Source organism: Nannospalax galili, unplaced genomic scaffold, assembly GCF_000622305.1.
Source record: "Nannospalax galili isolate Female #2095 unplaced genomic scaffold, S.galili_v1.0 scaffold398, whole genome shotgun sequence".
NCBI lineage: Eukaryota > Metazoa > Chordata > Mammalia > Rodentia > Spalacidae > Nannospalax > Nannospalax galili.
Genome location: NW_008341813.1, coordinates 964,215 through 982,023, shown reverse-complemented (window position 1 = coordinate 982,023; position 17,809 = coordinate 964,215). Strand labels below are relative to the sequence as shown.

General features: G+C 42.0%; 1 protein-coding gene across 7 annotated transcripts in view; it reads right to left on the bottom strand.

Annotated features, from left to right (window-relative positions):
* The window catches only part of Dnhd1 (dynein heavy chain domain 1), a 66,675-nt gene that overhangs the window by 34,604 nt on the left and 14,262 nt on the right, over window positions 1–17,809 (bottom strand). For all 7 annotated transcript variants that reach the window (XR_003850203.1, XM_029565560.1, XM_029565555.1 and 4 more), the window contains exons 5-12: window positions 16,937–17,140; window positions 16,747–16,857; window positions 14,215–14,371; window positions 11,698–11,952; window positions 11,456–11,593; window positions 11,273–11,324; window positions 3,046–3,308; window positions 2,714–2,957 (exon numbers count right to left, since the gene is read on the bottom strand). Coding sequence is in view for 6 of the 7 variants with exons in the window: in XM_029565560.1 (XP_029421420.1) it covers window positions 2,714–2,957; window positions 3,046–3,308; window positions 11,273–11,324; window positions 11,456–11,593; window positions 11,698–11,952; window positions 14,215–14,371; window positions 16,747–16,857; window positions 16,937–17,140 (1,424 nt within the window). In the remaining variant the exon portion in view is untranslated. The remainder of the gene's footprint in view (window positions 1–2,713; window positions 2,958–3,045; window positions 3,309–11,272; window positions 11,325–11,455; window positions 11,594–11,697; window positions 11,953–14,214; window positions 14,372–16,746; window positions 16,858–16,936; window positions 17,141–17,809) is intronic.

The following is a 17,809-nucleotide window of genomic DNA, read 5'->3' as shown; positions in this document are numbered from 1 at the left end:
GGAGTTAAGGACAGTTTGTAGCTGCCATGTGGGTGCTGGGACTTGAACCTGGGTCCTCTGCAAGAGCAGTCAGTGCTCTTAACCGCTGAGCCAACTCTCCAGCCCCAACATTAAGTAGTTCTAACATTCCAAGTGGATGAGGCAGCAGGAGCCTGGGAATAGCATGTTTGTGACGAGCAGGACTGCGATCTGTGTTCTTTTGGATTCTTACTGTCTCTCTCCAGCAGAATGGCTACCAAGGAGGAGGTTTACACTGTCTTTTTCTGTTTATTTTTTGGAGACAGGGTCTTATTACCATGTGCCACCATACCCAGCTTGTCTTTTTGGTTTATGGATTAGAGAAAAGCAATTCAGATGGATACAGGGTTAGATGACAATCCTGGAATCTGCCATGGATAATATGAAGACTTCACTGTTTCAGAGAGCAGAAAGAAGGGGGCCAAAAGACTGCTCAGTATGTAAATGCACTTGCCGCCAAACCTGTCAGTCTGCGTGTGATCCCTAGCACCCACATGATGGAGGGAGAGATATGACTCCTGCAAATGTCCTCAGCTATCCACACACATGCCATGACATGTGCATGTGTGCACTCAGGCATATGCACATACACACATACACACATATGCACAGACATACAAACAGGAGATAAATGTGATTTTAAAAGCATAAAACACTTTTTAAAAGTCAGGAATAATGTCCATATGGTACCCTTCATTGAATCTAAAATATCATTATTTACAAAAGATATTATTTTTATATACTACTAAAAAAGAAAAAAATGATGCCATGTAAACTCTAATATGCTACAAGATACTTCTTAAGTTTAGAGATGTTAAATAGTGACAGAACATCAAAATACAATATAGAAATATGGCATACTAGTAATTCAGTAATGAATGCTTATTACATGCCCGGTAACATTTCAAGTACTTCATGTGTAAACTCATTTTATCCTCACACATTCCTTTTGAGGTAAGTATAATTATTTTATAAATAAGCAAACTGAGGCTCAGAGAGGTTAAGTATCATTCAGCATTTTACAATGGTACCCAGAGTAAAGATTCATATTCAGGGAGCTTTGCTTTATTCCATTATAGCTTAGGTTACAAGCATAAATATATATATGTAGTTAGATATATACATGTAGTATATTATATGTACATATATTATTACATCTATAATATTATTTTATTTTTTTAATTTTTAATTATTTTTGTGTAGTAGTGTATTGCTTGTATGTGTATAAGTGCATCCGTGTCATGCAATGCCCCTGGAGGTCAAGAGGTCAGAAAAAGGCGTCAGATCTCCTGGAACTGGTGTTATGAATGGTTGTTAGTCCCTATGTGGGTGCTGAGAATCAAACCCAGGTCCTCTGCAAGAGCAGCCAGTGCTCTTAATCTCTGAGCCATCTCTCCAGCACTGATATGTTATTTTATGTATTATATAATGTTACATGAAAAGCAAATCAGCCCATTGGTTAGCATCTCTGAAACTGAGAAGTGGACTAGAGAGTTTGGAAAGTGGGTAATTGAGGCATACTATGGAAAAAGTAGCCAAGAGAACTGAGCGTCAAGAGGTGAAGACTGATAAAACCTGACACGGAGGAAGCTTTAGAAAAACATCTTTGCTGAATAGGACATTGTGGTGGCACTGCTTTTGTACCAGTGGGACCCTCAGGTGAAAGTGGACAGGAGTGCAACAGTGACACCCTATGGCGCAAAGGAGCAATGGCCTGATAAAGTCTTAGGGCTCCTTAGGTTCCAGTTGGATGTGGTAGATTTAAGGAGTTGGAGTCAATAATGACCCTGTTTCCAACTCAGAGTATGCCATTCCTTGCCATTCCTTTGGGAAGAAAAGGAGCAGAGTTACAATGTAAGAAGACAAAACGTGACTGGTAAGAAGATGGAAGCACACAGAGAGGAAGCACATGGAGTTAGGAAGCACACAGAGTTAGAATGTAAGAAGAGAAACTGCGATTGGTAAGAAGATGGAAGCACACAGAGAGGACAGGATGCAATAAAAAAGTTAAGTGCCTACTTCAGCCAGTGCTGTTAAATACTGCAAATAATAGCGCATTTAATCCTCCTTACTACACCCTTTAATGACTGCATTAGCATGCGTGGGTTCCAAAGAAGCTGAAGATCAGTACTCTCTAAGTTGCAAAGCAAGCATACGGAACATACTTCTTTCTCTCCACCTGCTCCTTTGAAGAGGAGTTGATCCTAGACTAAGGATCAAGCTTACAAACAGGAAAGAGAACACAGACTTCTGGAGAAGTGGCAGAGCAAAGTGTGCCCAAAACAAGGCCAGAAAGAAGTGGACCAATCACAGGTCTACCCTGTTCCTGACTTGCCTTCGCGAACCCCCTGCCCAGAAGAGTTGCAAGTTTTAGTGGCCCATAAGAAACCTAAGGAGGCCCATGCACTCATCTGCTCCAGAACAGGGGCAAGGAGGGCCAAGCAGGCAGGTGCTTTCAAGAGTAAGAATAGAAGTGCTAAGTGACGGGAAGGTGATTCCTAAGGAATACAGGGAATGAATGGAGCCAAACAAAGGGTGTGTGTCCTGTGGTTATACCTTTCATGGCAGAGGGAAGGGGCTGGGAGCTGGGGTGTCCGGAAGGCTCCAAATGTTCAAAGAGGGGCCTATACCAAAGGTCCCTGCTGTATGCCCTGGTGTAAGGAAAGAAGGAACAGAGGAGACAGAAAGCACTCACCCAGCTCTGCTTGTACATCATGGCAGCTCAGCAGCAGCAACTTGCCTTTCGTCAGCAACTGCACAGGCATCTTGGAGACTTGGTCCTCCCAGACTTTCAGCTGATTCACCAGCACCACATAGTCCTTGATGGGACAGCCTCTCATGTTCTCTAGTTTCTGAGGCCCCCAGGTCTTCAGGAACTCATAAATGACTGCTACCCATTGTTGACTGTTGCAGAATTCCTGTACTTCCTGCCGCATGTCCTAAGAGAGGGTAAGTTGTGTGGGCAGAGGCAGTGGCTAGAATGGGACCTGGTGGTCAGCACCCCATGCCTCGAAACTCTGTTCTCACCTTCAGGAGTGCCTGTTGTGCAGTCAGTGCCTGCTGGATTAGAGCACTGCTGTCCAAGTCTTCCTTCATCTTATCATAATTGGGAGGCAAATACTGACCCCGAAGTCGGTGCCCATGAACTTCCAGGACATCAGTAATTGCATGAGACTTCCAGGGCCACACAAATCCTACGTTTGGGCCACAGAAAAGATGAACAGCATCGCTGGGTTTTCCATGAAATTTGGGCATCAGGAGTTCCGCATTTGAGTCCTGTTCTTTATCTTCTAGTGAAACATAACATAATCATCCATGAGTGCCCTCCAGAGCCCCCACATAAATTTTTTATCTACCATGAATACACACACATACACACACACACACACACACACACACACACACACACACACACACACACACACACACACACACACACACACACACACACACACACTCCTATTCCCTGCTCATGAGTGAGTCTATACATACACCTATATCATTAACACAGTACATCAGACCCATGGAAAGAATGTGCTAGTTAGAATTCAGGTGCTGAGAATAGTTTGTCTAGTATAAGCAGGAGGGGATTTACAACAATTTATTAAATGGGTTCAAAAGAGTAATCAGGAGATCTGAAAAACAAAACACCCCAGAATGATTGATCACCTGGAGTCTGCACTGACTCGCAAGCTGGGATGTCATTACCACATCAACCACAGAGCTATGACCTCTGCTGTACACCATCTGCAGAGTGGGTAGGATGTGTCCTGCCTCTCTGTCCAACTTAATTCTGAATTGAAGTCTCACATAGGTCTATTTGGTGGATCCTAAGTCACATAAGACTCCTAACTGCAAGGTGACTGGGAGATAAACTTCGATGCACTCCAACCTCTGTGGAACAGAGAAGGTAGAAAGGGATGGATGTTGACTGAATACGCCAGTCCTCTGTATCTGTCTTAAGGAATAATGTTTGGACCTGGCTTCACCCATTAACATTTTAGTAACTGGTTACTAAAATTTTGCTAAAATTTTTGCAAAAAAGAGGGCATAAAAAAATCAAAGTGTTCAGAAGTCAGTTGTACACACAGTGCTCCCAAGGCTCACATATCAGATCGCCTGGCCCCCATCTGTATCCACACAATGCTCCCAAGCTCGCATGTCAGATCTTTCCACCCCACATAGAAAACCATTCCTTCTACAGGCTTCGAATTTCAGTAAATGGGAATTCTGTTCTTATTGTTGCTTCATTCAAAATCTTTATTTACACTAGTTTTTTAAAATTCTTCTGTCACACAGAATGTTCCCAGTCACCACAAAATTCAATGGTGTGAAATTTTATTCTTTTGTGTGAGTACACGTTCATGTGTATGTGCATGCACATGAACATGCAGGTGTATCGATGTGTGCATACATGTGGAGGCCAGAGACTGATGTCAGACGTCTCCCTCAATTGCTCTCCATCTTTTCTTTTTAGGCAGGGTCTCTCATTGAGGCTAGAATTCACTGATTGGCTATATTTGCTGGCCTGCAAGCCCTAGAGTTCCTCTGGTCTCTGCCTCCCCAGTTTTGAGATTATAGGTGCATGGTACAACACTCAGCCTTTTACATGGGTGCTGTAACTCAGGTTCTCAGTCTTTCACAGCAAGCACTTTAACCACTGAGCCATTTTCCCAGGCCATGATAGTTTATTTTGATTGGCAAGTTGATTGAATTATGAGATTAGTGAAACACACCTCTGAGTGGCCTGTGAGATCATTGCCAGTAAAGATTTCAAACACAATTAAAGGAACAGTTTAATACACACATGGATATAAAATCTGAGTAGTTTATTGGGACATGGCAGAACTGTGAAACTGAAGATGTAATTGGAAGAAGTGAGTCACTGAGGGCTTCCCTTTAAAGGGTCTGCCTTAGCCCAACATCTTCCTATTGCTGCTTTGCTTCCTGGCTGCCATGAGTGAAAAACCTCCCTGAGCACACACTCCTCCTGCCGTGGTGCTCTGCCTCCCACAAGGCCTTAGTAAACCAAGGACTAAAATTCTCTGATACGTAAGATAAAGTAAGTCTCTTCAATTTTTATTTTATGTATATGAGTATTTTGCCTGCATGTATGTAAGTGTACTATACACATGCAGTGTGCATGGAGGCCAGAAGAGGGCATCAGATCCCCAGGAACTGGAGTTACAGAGGGTTGCTAGCTGCCATATGGGTTCTGGGAAGGGAACCCAAATCCTATTGAAGAGCAGTGTGTTTTTAACTGCTGAGCCATCTCTCCAGCCCTACTTGGCATACCCCTTCCCCCCTTTTAAGACAGGGTCTTCCTGTAGCCCTGCTGGCCTGGAACTCACTATGTAGATGAGGTTGGCCTTGAACTCACAGAGATCTGCCTGCCTCTGCCTCCTGAGTGCTGAGATTAAAGGTGTGTGCCACCTTGCCTGCCTTCTCCCCCTTTAAAAAAGATTTTATTTATTTTTTATTTTATGTGTACAAGTGTTTTGCCCTGCATGTATGTAAGTGCACCACGTGTGGGCTTAGTGCCTATGGAGGCTAGAAGAGGTTGCCAAATCCCCAGGAATTAGAGTTAAGGACAGGTGTTAGCCATCATGTGGGCACAGGGAACCAAAGGGAAATCTGTAAGAACAGCCAGAGCTCTTAACCGCTGAGCCATCTCTCTAGCCTCTCTTTCAGTTATTTGTTCCAGAGGTGAAAGCCTGACACACAAGAGCTCTACATTAAAAATATATCCGGGGGGGGGCATGCAGGCATAACTCTCATACACATAAAGTAAAAATAAATAAAAAAATTTAAACCACCAATAACCTTAAATTATGGCTTCCTACCACCCCCACTCTTAACTATAGCTAAATGCAGGATGCAATGAGGAAAAGACATAAATACTGGTACTTTGTAATATTTACTATTTTAAAATTTTTATCCCTTGATGAGCACATATTTGTACTTGATGAACTTTGAGGGGACAGAGTCTGGGCTTGAGAAATGGCTTGATGGGCAAAGTGCTTGCTGTGTAAACATGAGGACTTGAACCCTAGCACCCACATGAAAAGCCAATATATGGCAGCATGGGCCTGCAACCCCAGCACTGTGGAATCAGAAATAGAATCCCCAGAGCTTACTAGTCAGCCAGTCTAGTCAATCAGTGAGCACTAGGTTCAACGAGGGACTTCATCTAAAAACAAAAAGGTGGATGGCTGCTGAGATGGGTCAGTGGTTAAAAGCACTGGTTGCTCTTGCAGAGGACTTTGGTTCAGTTCCCAGAAGCCATGGCAGCCAACAACCATCCATAACTCCAGTTCCAGGAGACCTGACACCCTCTTCTGGCCTCTGTAGGCATTGTACAAATATGGTGCACTTAATATACATGCAGTCAAAACACTCCTACATAGAAAATTTTGTTTGTTTGTTTGGTCTTTTTTGAGACAGGGTTTCCCCATAGCCCCAGCTTGCCTGGAACTCACTATGTAGACCAGGGTGGCTTTGATCACAGAGATCCACCTGCCTCTGCCTCCTGAGTGCTGGAATTAAAGGCATGTACCACCATGCCCAGCTTACACACATAAAAAAATTTGGGGGGTTCTTTTTTGAGACAGGGTCTCCCTGTAGTCCCAGCTGGCCTGGAACTCACTATGTAGACCAGGTTGGCCTTGAACTCACAGAGATCTGCCTGCCTCTGCCTCCCGAGTGCTGGGATTAAAGGCATGTGCCACCATGCCCAGCTACACACATAAATTTTTTTTAAAAAAATAAATAAGGTGAAGAGGGACAGAAAAAGACACCTGATATTAGATCTGGACTCTGCACACACATGCATGGGTATGCACACTCACACACACACACACACACACACACACACGTACACACACGTAAATAAGAGTCTTCTTATTTAAAATAAATGTGTGTGTGTGTGTGTGTGTGCATACGCATACCATGGTGTGTATGTGGCAGTCAGAGCACAACTAGGGGCAGTCAGTTCTCTCCTTCTGTCATGTGGGTCCAGGGGATCTAACTCAGGTTGTGAGGTTGTGTGGTAAGTGCCTTTACTCACTGAGACATCTCTACAGCCCCATTTTTTAAATTTTAATATTGTTATTATTATTAATAGTAGTAGTATCATTAAAGAAAGAGAAGAGAGTCTCTGGAAATTCAGATGTTAGGTGTTGAGATCTGGAAAGACTGGAGCCTAAGTCTTAGTGAACCTGAGCCGAGAGTAACTCCCAGTGCCAAGAAAGGTGCAGAAAACCCGAAGGATAAAGACACTGTATACACCAAGAAATTAAGAACAAGAAGCCACTAGGACAGTGAGGATATTTAGTAAAGACATTTAAGAAGGGAACAAATAAAGTTAGTTTGGTGATAAATTCTAGTATAATTTTTACCATCAGTGTAAAATGAATTATGTAAATAATATTGTCTGTGTTTACAGGAAAAAAGCTTGAGTATATTTTCTTTTAAAGTCCATATGGAGATCATAAAGGGGGTAATCAGGAACCCCAATAATGACAATTTAAAAGTTTGGGAGTGGGAAGATGAAAAAAAACTTTACATTTACCTAGTTTTGAGTTACGATTATGTAATCCAAAACCAACTTACACACTCAGTCCCATATAATAGATGTTTACACCTAGGTACAAGTATAGCTCAAGATTGTAACGTACACCCTTGTAAGAGGATCTGCCTAAGTACCAATGAACTTGTGCCGTGGTCCACTCCCCTGGCCATGGTTTATGGCTGAATGATTCAATCTATAAGAGGGGCTAATTTGGTCATGTTTCTTGTCTTAAAAATTTGACCTAAATCAGTCACACATACCAGAACTTAAAGACCATACAGAGTCAAGAATGGAGCTGGTGCTGTAGACAGTTCGAGTCATTTAAAAACAGTTGTTTTAAGGGAACAGAAAGTCCAATGAAAGGAGATAGAGCTGGTCTCAGGACTCAGAGGGATTGGAAAGAGGAACAGAAAGAAGTAGCATTAAAAGGATTTGCAGCAGTTTCAGAGACAGCAATCCCTCTGATTTTTTAATTTCAAGGTTGGAATTACTACTTCTTTAATGGGTTTAGTAGCTTTATGTTCTGTGAGCTTCCAAGTAAGAGGCAAGGTTGAACAAAAAATGTCTAGGGGAGCTCAGGCAGTGCAGTGTGCTGCTCTACCAGATCAATTCTGGTCTGGATACAAGTAATGAAATGCCAGTCTGTTTTCACTGCAGTCTGGTGCAGAGAGCATCCCAGCGAAACAAAACAAAACCAGACTCACTGATAACTTTATTGCCAAGGTGAGAGTGAAATAAAGTTTGCTTATAACATAAAACCAGGTAGATATGAATTAAATTGAAGAAACACAAATTAACTGTTATTTCTGAGGGACCCAGGGCTTCAATTTTTATAATATATGTATTGGCATAATATATACATGCTGATATGAAGTTGCATTAAAATATCAATCCAACTAAGGCCTAAATAACTAACGCCTTGAATAAGCCATGTTCCCAGCCAGACTTTTAACAGATTTATCACTGATACCAAAAAGAGGGCTGGGAATGTGGCTCAGTGGTAGAGTACCTATATGACCAAGGTCCTGGGTTCAATCAACAGTACTGCAGGGGGAAAAACAATTGAAAGCAGGGGCTAAGGAAATGGCTCAGTAGTAAAGTGTCCAAGCAAGAGGGCCTGGCCTCAGAATCTGCCCAAGGTCACATGTATCTGTAACCCCAGAGCTGGCATGACAGAGACAGGCAGATACCTGCAGCCTCTGGTTAGTCAGCCTAGCCAATCGGTAAGCACCAGGTTCAGTGAAAGACTGTCTCAAATGTAAGGTGGAACCAGGTGTGGTGGTATACATCTTTAATCCTAGCACTAGGGAGACAGAAGCAGGAGGATCTCTCTGACCAGGCCAGCCTGGTCTACATAGCAAGTTCCAGGCCAGCTGAGGCTACAGGGAGACTGTCTCAAAAAAAAAACAAATAAAATAAAATAAAATAAATTTAAAAATGCAAAATAAGGTGAAATGACCTCTGGCCTCCACAGGTTTGTGCCCACATGCCGTATTCATATATAACGCCCGATCAGAAAGATATGATTTTAGTAGGATACTGCCAGACCAAAGTTACCCCGAGAATGCTATGCTAAAGTACTAATTTGTAAACTTGATACTTGAGGATAATGATTATCTGATTGTATTTTCTCAGTTTTGGCAGAGGAAATTTCTGATTTCTGATAAGACATTGCATTATGGAACATCAGATGGGAGTATTAGTACTCTTTTTTGGTTATAAACTGTTCTGTGGAAAATGTTGGAGAACACAGCCTGAGACTGCAAGACATGCTCCCCATCATTTTATGACTGACACATGAGGTATTCTTGTGGTGACTGAGATGTAGTCATGGTATACAGTGGACACTGTGTTTCCACTGCAAAAGGGTTTAGATTTTTATATTTTTGTAAGTAGTGGTTTTGAAATTACATTGCAATTTGGTTAAAACCAAATTGTACTGTATAAATTTTTTATGATTTAAGTAAAGATTCTCTGCTGGATGTGTTTGTCTTAAAGACTACTGGGGGGGGGTTATCTACTACATATTTGCTTTATTGAAAACTACTTCATTTTTCATAAAGGATTTAGGGAACATTTTAGTCAGAACTTTGGCTCTAGCTGGGTGTAGTAGTACATGCCCTTAGTCCCAGTACTCAGAAGGCAGAGACAGAAGGATCTCTATGAAATCAGGGTCAGCTTGGTCTACATAGCAAGTTCTAGGCAGCTCTATAGGGAGACTCTGTCTCAAAAAACCAAACCAACCAAACAGCTCCCCGCCCCCAAATCCTAGAACTCTGGCTCTGATTCCATCACATTAATCTGCTCTTCCAGATCTTTTTTCTCTTTTTTTTATGTGTATTTTTTGTATTTTATATGTAGGTAGGTGCACCCATGTCATGCAATGCCCAGGGAGGTCAGAAGAGGGTGTCTGCAAGAGCAGTCAATGCTCTTAACCACGGAGCAATCTCTCCAGCCCCTGAGATCTCTTTTCTTCAAACCTTGCAGAAAAGTTTAAAGAATGATAATATGAATTCCCTCATCAACCTACTTAAATTCAGCAGTTGACATTTTGCCACATTGCTCTGTTTTTCCTTCAAGCAACAGACAAACATCATGACATTTCTCCCCTAAACAATCAGTCCTGTGCTGCTCTTCTACAAGTGGAAGGGACAAGACCCAAGATATTTTAGGTGAGTATTTGCACCAACACTAAAATTTAGAAGAAAAATTTAAGAATTTTTCCATTTTCTAACAATTTAAAAGACGGTATTACAATATATAAAGAAAAGCTACTATGAATTGTCTGACTCGTCCATGTCTTCCATAGTAATGAAATGGAGTCCTGATCTGTAACATGAACTCTTGTGTGCTAAGCACTGTATTTAAACAAATTGCCTCTTCTAATCTTCAAAACAATCCTTACATTTAGGTGTTTGCTATTTCCACTGTATGCAGTAAACTAATGTGTCTGTTTTAAGAGCCTTCCCTCTCTTCCCTACACTGTAGTATGTAAAATACTAATACTTCTTGTCAATGAACTTAAATTCATTTTTGGAAAATATGTGCCCAACCAGTTTGATTTATTTAAAAAAACAAAACAAAACAAAACAAAAAAACAAAAAACAAACTCCTTTCCAGAACCTTCTCTTCCTTGTCAAAAATTCCCTAAAATTTATTTTTTCATTCATCTTAGTGAAAACATACCAGTTGGATGGGAAAATTAAAAGGTATCTTATGTTCTTAATGATTTTTGCCACATATTTACTTTCTGGTAGTTAACAAATTTGAGGGTTAATATCTCTATCATACTAATGAATTATTCCATCATAAATGAAAAAAAGTCATTCAAAATAAAGCAAATATTGAGCAATCAGAGGTGTTCAACCAAGTACACAGTAATTTAGCAATCAAATTCCACAGTAAATAAAATTCAACTATGACACTGGGTGAACCAGAGGAAAGACAATGTATCACACTCTGTTCACCCTTTGACAACACACAGGTACACAAGCATATAGATTAGTGAACAAAAGCCCCCTCTGGACTCTCCTTTCTCCCAACACACATGCATAATACACAGGTTAGAGCTGCTCCATCTATACCCAAGGCCTGGTATTTACAGGCTGAACCTCCTGTCCACTTCCCATACAATTTCCCCCTCCTTCCAGACTTCCTATCCCCTGCCTCTGCCTCCTTAAATACCTTCAGAATACACGGGATCTCTGGTGGTCCTCAGGTCTACAGACTGTATTACCTTCATGCCAGGATACAAAGAAGGAATAGAAATAGAGAAACAGTGAAGCTCTAGCCAGACTGAGAACTTCTGATTCCACAGAGGATGGGAACTAGGAATTCCACAACCAGCCCCCTGCCCACTCCAGAAACCTTCAGGGCAGAGGTCTTGATAGACTGCAGGCTCTTGGTGAATGTCTGGATTACATTTTCAACACAGGGCACAGGAGACAGATGACTATTTTCATCAAAGACTAGCTGTGATAAGAGAAGAGGGTTTTGCCGTGGGGCCTGTGAAAGAAGGATCAGGAGAGATTGTAGGGCCAGGTACAAGTATACCTCATCCCACCCTGTCTGCAGTCTGACCACCTTCCCACCTCTACCCACCACCTCACTTGCAAAATGTTGGCTACAAAAGAGGTTATTTCATCTTCCAAGATGGAAACAACGTTCTGACAAATCATGTACTCCACCAGGCGGGCAAACTTTCCCAGCTTCAGCAACCAGATTTCTGCCTGCTTCAGCTTTTTCTCCAGCTGCCTGCCAAGTACCCTCTGGAGGTATATAGAGCCTTGGCCCTTCCTGATCCTGTTCCAGTTTTGTACTCGTTCCTGCAGGCCCTGTTGCATTTGGTATGTGTCCTCGTGAACCTTTCAGGATGGAAAGGGAGATACTCATTGGAGATGGAAGAGTGGGGAGTCAACTGTCTAGACACTCGCTGGTCTGTACAAACAATACGGTCTTGGTGTCTGGAGCCTAGAAGCTAGATATGCATATGGAGGGCTCCACAAATTTATAAGTGACCAGAGAAGACACAAAATAGAAGCTATATATTAAGAGGACACATGTGCTAATGTGATAGGCCCAGTCTACCTATTGAAAGGTGTGGTGGGTTGAATGAAAATGTCCCCCATAGGCTCCAACTATTTGGACATTTTGTCTCCAATTGGTGGCAGTTTTGGGAAGCTTTGAGGTATGGCCATGCTGGAGGAATGGGGGTGTCGTTGGGGGAGGGCTTTGAGAGTTCTTAGGCCTTGGCAGATTTCTAATTACTCTCTGCTTCCTGGACCTGCTTGAAGATGTGAGGGCTCTGCTTTCTGCACTGGCCACCTACTGCCACCATGCCTGCCCATCATGATGGACTCTAATCCCTTTGGAACCATAAGCTCAAATAAACTCTTCTTTCTATAAGTTTCCTTAGTCAAGGTGTCTTATCACAGCAACAGAAAAATAACTGATACAGAAGGTCACAGGATGAGGCAGCTGTCCTTGGTGGCACATGCTTGTAATTCCCACATTTGGGAGGAGAAGGCAAGAGGATTGGGAGCTGAAGACCATCCTGGGTTATAATGAAACCATGCCTCAAAAAAAAAAAAAGATAAAGCCCTCAGGATGGAATTCAAACAGAAAATAGTATATGGGAGGGTCACAGTGCACAGAAGAGATGACGACTATATGAATAAAGCTCAGCAATAATTCCAGGATACGGGCTCTAACCATTAGCCATGCTGAGCAACATAACATTACTTTATATTCTAATATAGGCTATTTCTGGACACTGACATAGGCTTTCAATTGAGGGGAAGAAGGTGGCAGGGCTGGGAGCCTCTTTGTGGGTTCTTTTCAGATCTAGGAAGATTCTAAACTGACAAAGGCTAATGACAGTTGTCAAGTCTTTTGACTTATCTTGTTGAGGAACATAAGAGAGATACAAGAAAGCTTTGTATGGCCAGATGGACGTGTGGTCCTCACTGCTCTGTTGTTCCTTGGGATGCTCCACTAGCTTCTGATTAGAGTTGACTGGTGTCTGTGGATTATATTTCTGCTATCTATGAGCTCAAGCCTCAAGTTTCTGGGACTCAGGTGAGCACTAGGCAAACATGTCCTCAGCACTGGGAAAGTGTTGTCTTCCCATGCTTTAGCAATACCCTCAAGACCTAGTGCTTCTACCTCACAGCCCCAGTCTAGCACATCATCATTATCTAGACACTTGTAGGACTCATCCACTCTACTGCTGAGAAGGGACCCTCTGTCATGACTCATTTTTTTATTGCTTAACATAATGCCTACTATAGGTAATTTATAAAGAACAGAAATGTGGAAGCTAGGAAGAGTCTTTTTGCTCCATTCACCAGATAAGAGGAACACTATGTTCTTTTTTTTTAAGCCCCAGCTGTCCTAGAACTCACTATGTAGACCAGGCTGGCCTTGAACTCACAGAGATCTGCCTATCTCTGCCTCCTGGGTGGTGGGATTAAAGGCATGCACCACCATGCCCGGCCAGGAACACTATGTTCTTAGGTGGTGTGTGGTGGAAGGGCAAAGAGGCAAAGGAGGTTGGGTGGGAAAAGCTTTCCTGGTCCTATCACCTCCCAAAGGCTCCATCTCCTAATACCACCATAGTGGCACCTTGTTTAAACACCTGACCAAAAAAAACCCCATAATAATAGATCATGGGAAAAAGGCAAGAATCTACCAGAACATCCTGGAGCACTAGACAGGAGGTCTCAGATACAAAGTAGACATAATTAGGAAAGACTCCATCACTGCATGCATCTACTAGCCACGGAGGCTTGCCACAGGTTCAAAGATCATCCTAGTAGCATGAAAGTTTCCATTGCAGTTCTTAAATTCCCTAATGCCCCAATTCACTAAAGTTAGCACAAACAACTGACCTGCCACTGTTAATCTCTTCTCCTTCGTGCTCCCAGAACAAGACCAAACCTTAGGGAAAGTTTGAGTCCCAGTCTCTGCTCACTTGTTATCCACCTATCCAGTATAGAAACTACTGTTGCTGGGCAGGATGACGGATCTAATCCAACAGCAGAATCCAGGTCACAACGGATCCCAGAGACGTTTGAAACGTCTGGGGATCTCAGATTGGAGAACGGGCTTACAGTAGAGCCTCTTACCAGTTGGAGAATGGATGTACAGAGATTCAGAAAGCGACAGAGTAGCTGCAGAGCCTTGTGATTCTCTTTGGCTAGAGCCTTCTGCAGATCCAGCAGTTCATAGGTCTGATCTGGCTCCTTGGGTAGCCAGGACACAGAGTGTAGCTCCTGTAGGAGCCTAGAATCAAGGAATAAGCTAGTTAGAGCTGGTATCTCAGCCCTCTCTCCTTCAACACCTTTGAACTCTTCCCAGCCCAGCTCAACCCAGACTGAGCAAATGTTTACAAAGACTAATATTCCCAGTGATCAACAGTGACAGCTTCCTCTTGAGAGGTCTTGAGTTGAGTTCAAGACCAGAAAGTTGTTAGCTAGGGAATGATTTGGAAAAGGCTTGTGGAATGTACAAATATTCATACCTAGTGACCCTTCTCCAAGAAAAGGTCCAAATAAATCCCAAGATCTGAAGAGACAAAGAGACTTCTTTCTTGGAATAAGGGAAACTGAAGGCCCTAAAACATCTAAGTTGACAGGTAAGCTTTAGGATCAAAGGCAATTAAAGTATAAATTATCTAGAGCTGACTATCCCTGGGGAAGTCAGCTCCTGCTTTTCAACTCCCCTGTTTCCCCCAGAGAACTCCATTGTGTCTTAGACTTCCTTGAAAACTATGAAAAATCCCTGGAAAGTAGATAGGATAACCATGATGAGGATGGATATATGAGTGTAATTTATTCTGTACTGAATATGGAGCCTCATTCAATCCCCATGAGCACCGTGTACCTGATGTCTTTGTCTTAATTTCCAGAGCAGTAACTCAAGGTTACAAAGAGTAAAGTCCTTTGCTAGCTTGGGAATCTAGATTTAACTCTATCCATCCTCCCAAATGCTTATGCATTTTATTACACCATCACCAGACATGATGGCATATAGCTGTAATTCTATTTCTTGGGAAGCTAAGGCAGGAGGATCAAAATGAACTGACATACCAAGTTAGAGGTCAGCCTGAGGGGTACATGAGACCTAGTCTAAAAAAAAAAAAACTCACCCTAAACCAAAACCAAAAACAGTAACAAAACCCCAGAAAAACAAAACAAATAATTACCTCATGATTGACTAGGCAGGTACTTAAGTACTTAAAGAAGAGGTTCAAACTAGTAATCACTGTATCAACTTCAGACTGAAAAGTTTTCCAATGTGTACTGCTAAGAGTTGGCTAGTACAGTATTTTAACTAAAATTTGAGCCAAATAGCTAAAATTAAGAAATTTTTATAGGACCAGTGAGATTGCTCAGCAGGTAATATTTGCCACCAAACCTGCTGATCTAAGTTTGATCCCCAGGTCCCACAGGGTAGAAGGAGAGAATCAACTCCCACAAGTTGTCCTCTGACCATGTATACACAAAACTAACAAATGAATGAATGTAATTTAAATTTTTTTTGTCTTTTTTGAGACAGGGTCTCCTTGTAGCCCCAGCTGTCTTGGAACTCTACTCCTGGAACTCACTATGTAGACCAGGCTGGCCTCGAACTCACAAAGATCCGCCTGCCTCTACCTCCCAAGTGCTGGGATTAAAGGCATGCACCACCACGCCCGGCTTTCATTTATTTTAATTACCACAAAATATAGATTTCCAAGAAATCCTAAAAAATAAGGTAATCTGATCACATTGGACCTAAATGTCTCAAAATGCCAGTTAGGTGGAACTGAGTAGTGACTGTCTTCTTCAGATGCTATCTCCAGACTGCAGTTCCCATGATCCCTAATGTCTCACACCTAATCATTGTATTCTTGCAGCATATTCTGCTTAGGCTACTTGGCATTTGAGTTTGTAACTCATATCACAGAATACACCTGGGAACAAGATGACTAAAACATCATGAAGAAAGGCAAGGCAGTGCTAAAATAGGATTAATAAGTTTTAAGTGTGTGTGTAGGGTGGGAATTAAAGAATTTATGGATTCAGACACCTGAGTTTGACCCACATACTTGATACTTGTGTTTTATGTAGGATAAGTTGATATAGAACATGTAATTACATGGTGGTATGTCCAGAATATGTAATTCATTTAAAAACTGGTAGATAACAATATGTAACATATGATCATATGTTGTATATATGATAGAAGATGACAAGGATATGAGATAAAATGCTTGTGGTGGTTATTTGTGGGTGGTGAGATTAGAGAGGTCTTTTTCCCGTTTTTGTATTTTAAATTTTTATAAATGGATATATCATTTACTTTTGTCAAAATAATTTTTTGTTATTATTGATACAGAGTTTTAAAGGCTAGAGATGGAGCTCACGGGTAAAGCACCTGCCTAATATGTTCAAGGCCCTAGGCTCAGTCACCAGCACTGCAACACACACAAACACACCAAAAAACAAAAGCAGAAAAGAAAATGGGACAGGACCCCCCATGTACCCTAGGCCAGCTTCAAACTTGTGATCCTCTTGCCTCAGCCTTCTGAGTGCTGGGATTACAAGCATGTTTCACCACCCCCAATGTTCAAGATAAAATTGAAATCCATGGCAGTTGTGTTTTTGATACTTCACCTGCTAATATGGAGCAGCCCTGCTCCAAAGTGAGGCACAACCAAGAGCAGATGATTCATCAAGAAAGTCTGTATCCGAAGCAGCCCGTACAACTTCGCATTCTTCTTCCAGCTACCGGTGAGAGGTGAGGGACAATTTGCTATTTCTCTCGCCCATTTCCCCACCAAATCCCAAGCCCACCATCACCTACCAGGTCAAGGCCTTTCGTAAGAGGCAATACTTAAAGAAGGGAATGGACTGGAGCTCCTGCCAGAGAACAGAGTGGCGGTGCCAGGTGCCCAGCGACATGGTCTCACTGCCCTCCGCAGGATGTACATGCAGGATCCCAAAGGGAGAAAAGACATAGTGTTCAGGATTCACCTTATTTGGTGGAACCACTATCAGGTTGTAAGGCCTGTTTAAAAGTAAAACAAAACAAAACAAAACAAAAACCTCTAATCAATGGGAACTAAAGTAACTTGTGCACATTTCATAGAAGGACCAGAGAAGGATGAAGAAGAGAAAAAGAAGGTAGGAAGGAAGCCGAAGAACGTAGGAAGAGGGTAAAGAGAGCAGAATAATATTCAAACTAAAACAAGTGGAACACATATTAAGAAATTTAAGCCAAAGACAGATGAGGAGACAAAATGGCATCGCACCCATTGGCCTCTTCTGGGTTTGTGTCTTCAGTTTTTATATATCTCATAAAATTTAAGGCATCATCCTGTGTAAGCTGCAACACCATTTCATGAAAAGCTAAGATTAAAAAGACTTCCACTGTAAGCTTTATCGGTCTGTAAGATGCACTGAAATTTCAGCTGTGTTGAACTCTTAATAGTGGCTACCAGAACCTGTGAAGGATGTGGATGAGGGAAGGATAGAGAGGATAACTAGGGCTGGGGCCATGGCTCCATGGCAGAGCACTTGCCTAGCATTTGTGTGACCATTCAAGCACATGAAAAAAACAATAAGATTTGGATCTCATGGGAGACAGTAAATGAATGCAACTAATGTAGAATAAGGATGCTTATTTTTATAGTCTCAGAGATTTTTAAAAAAGGATCAAGATACAGAAGTTAAATGA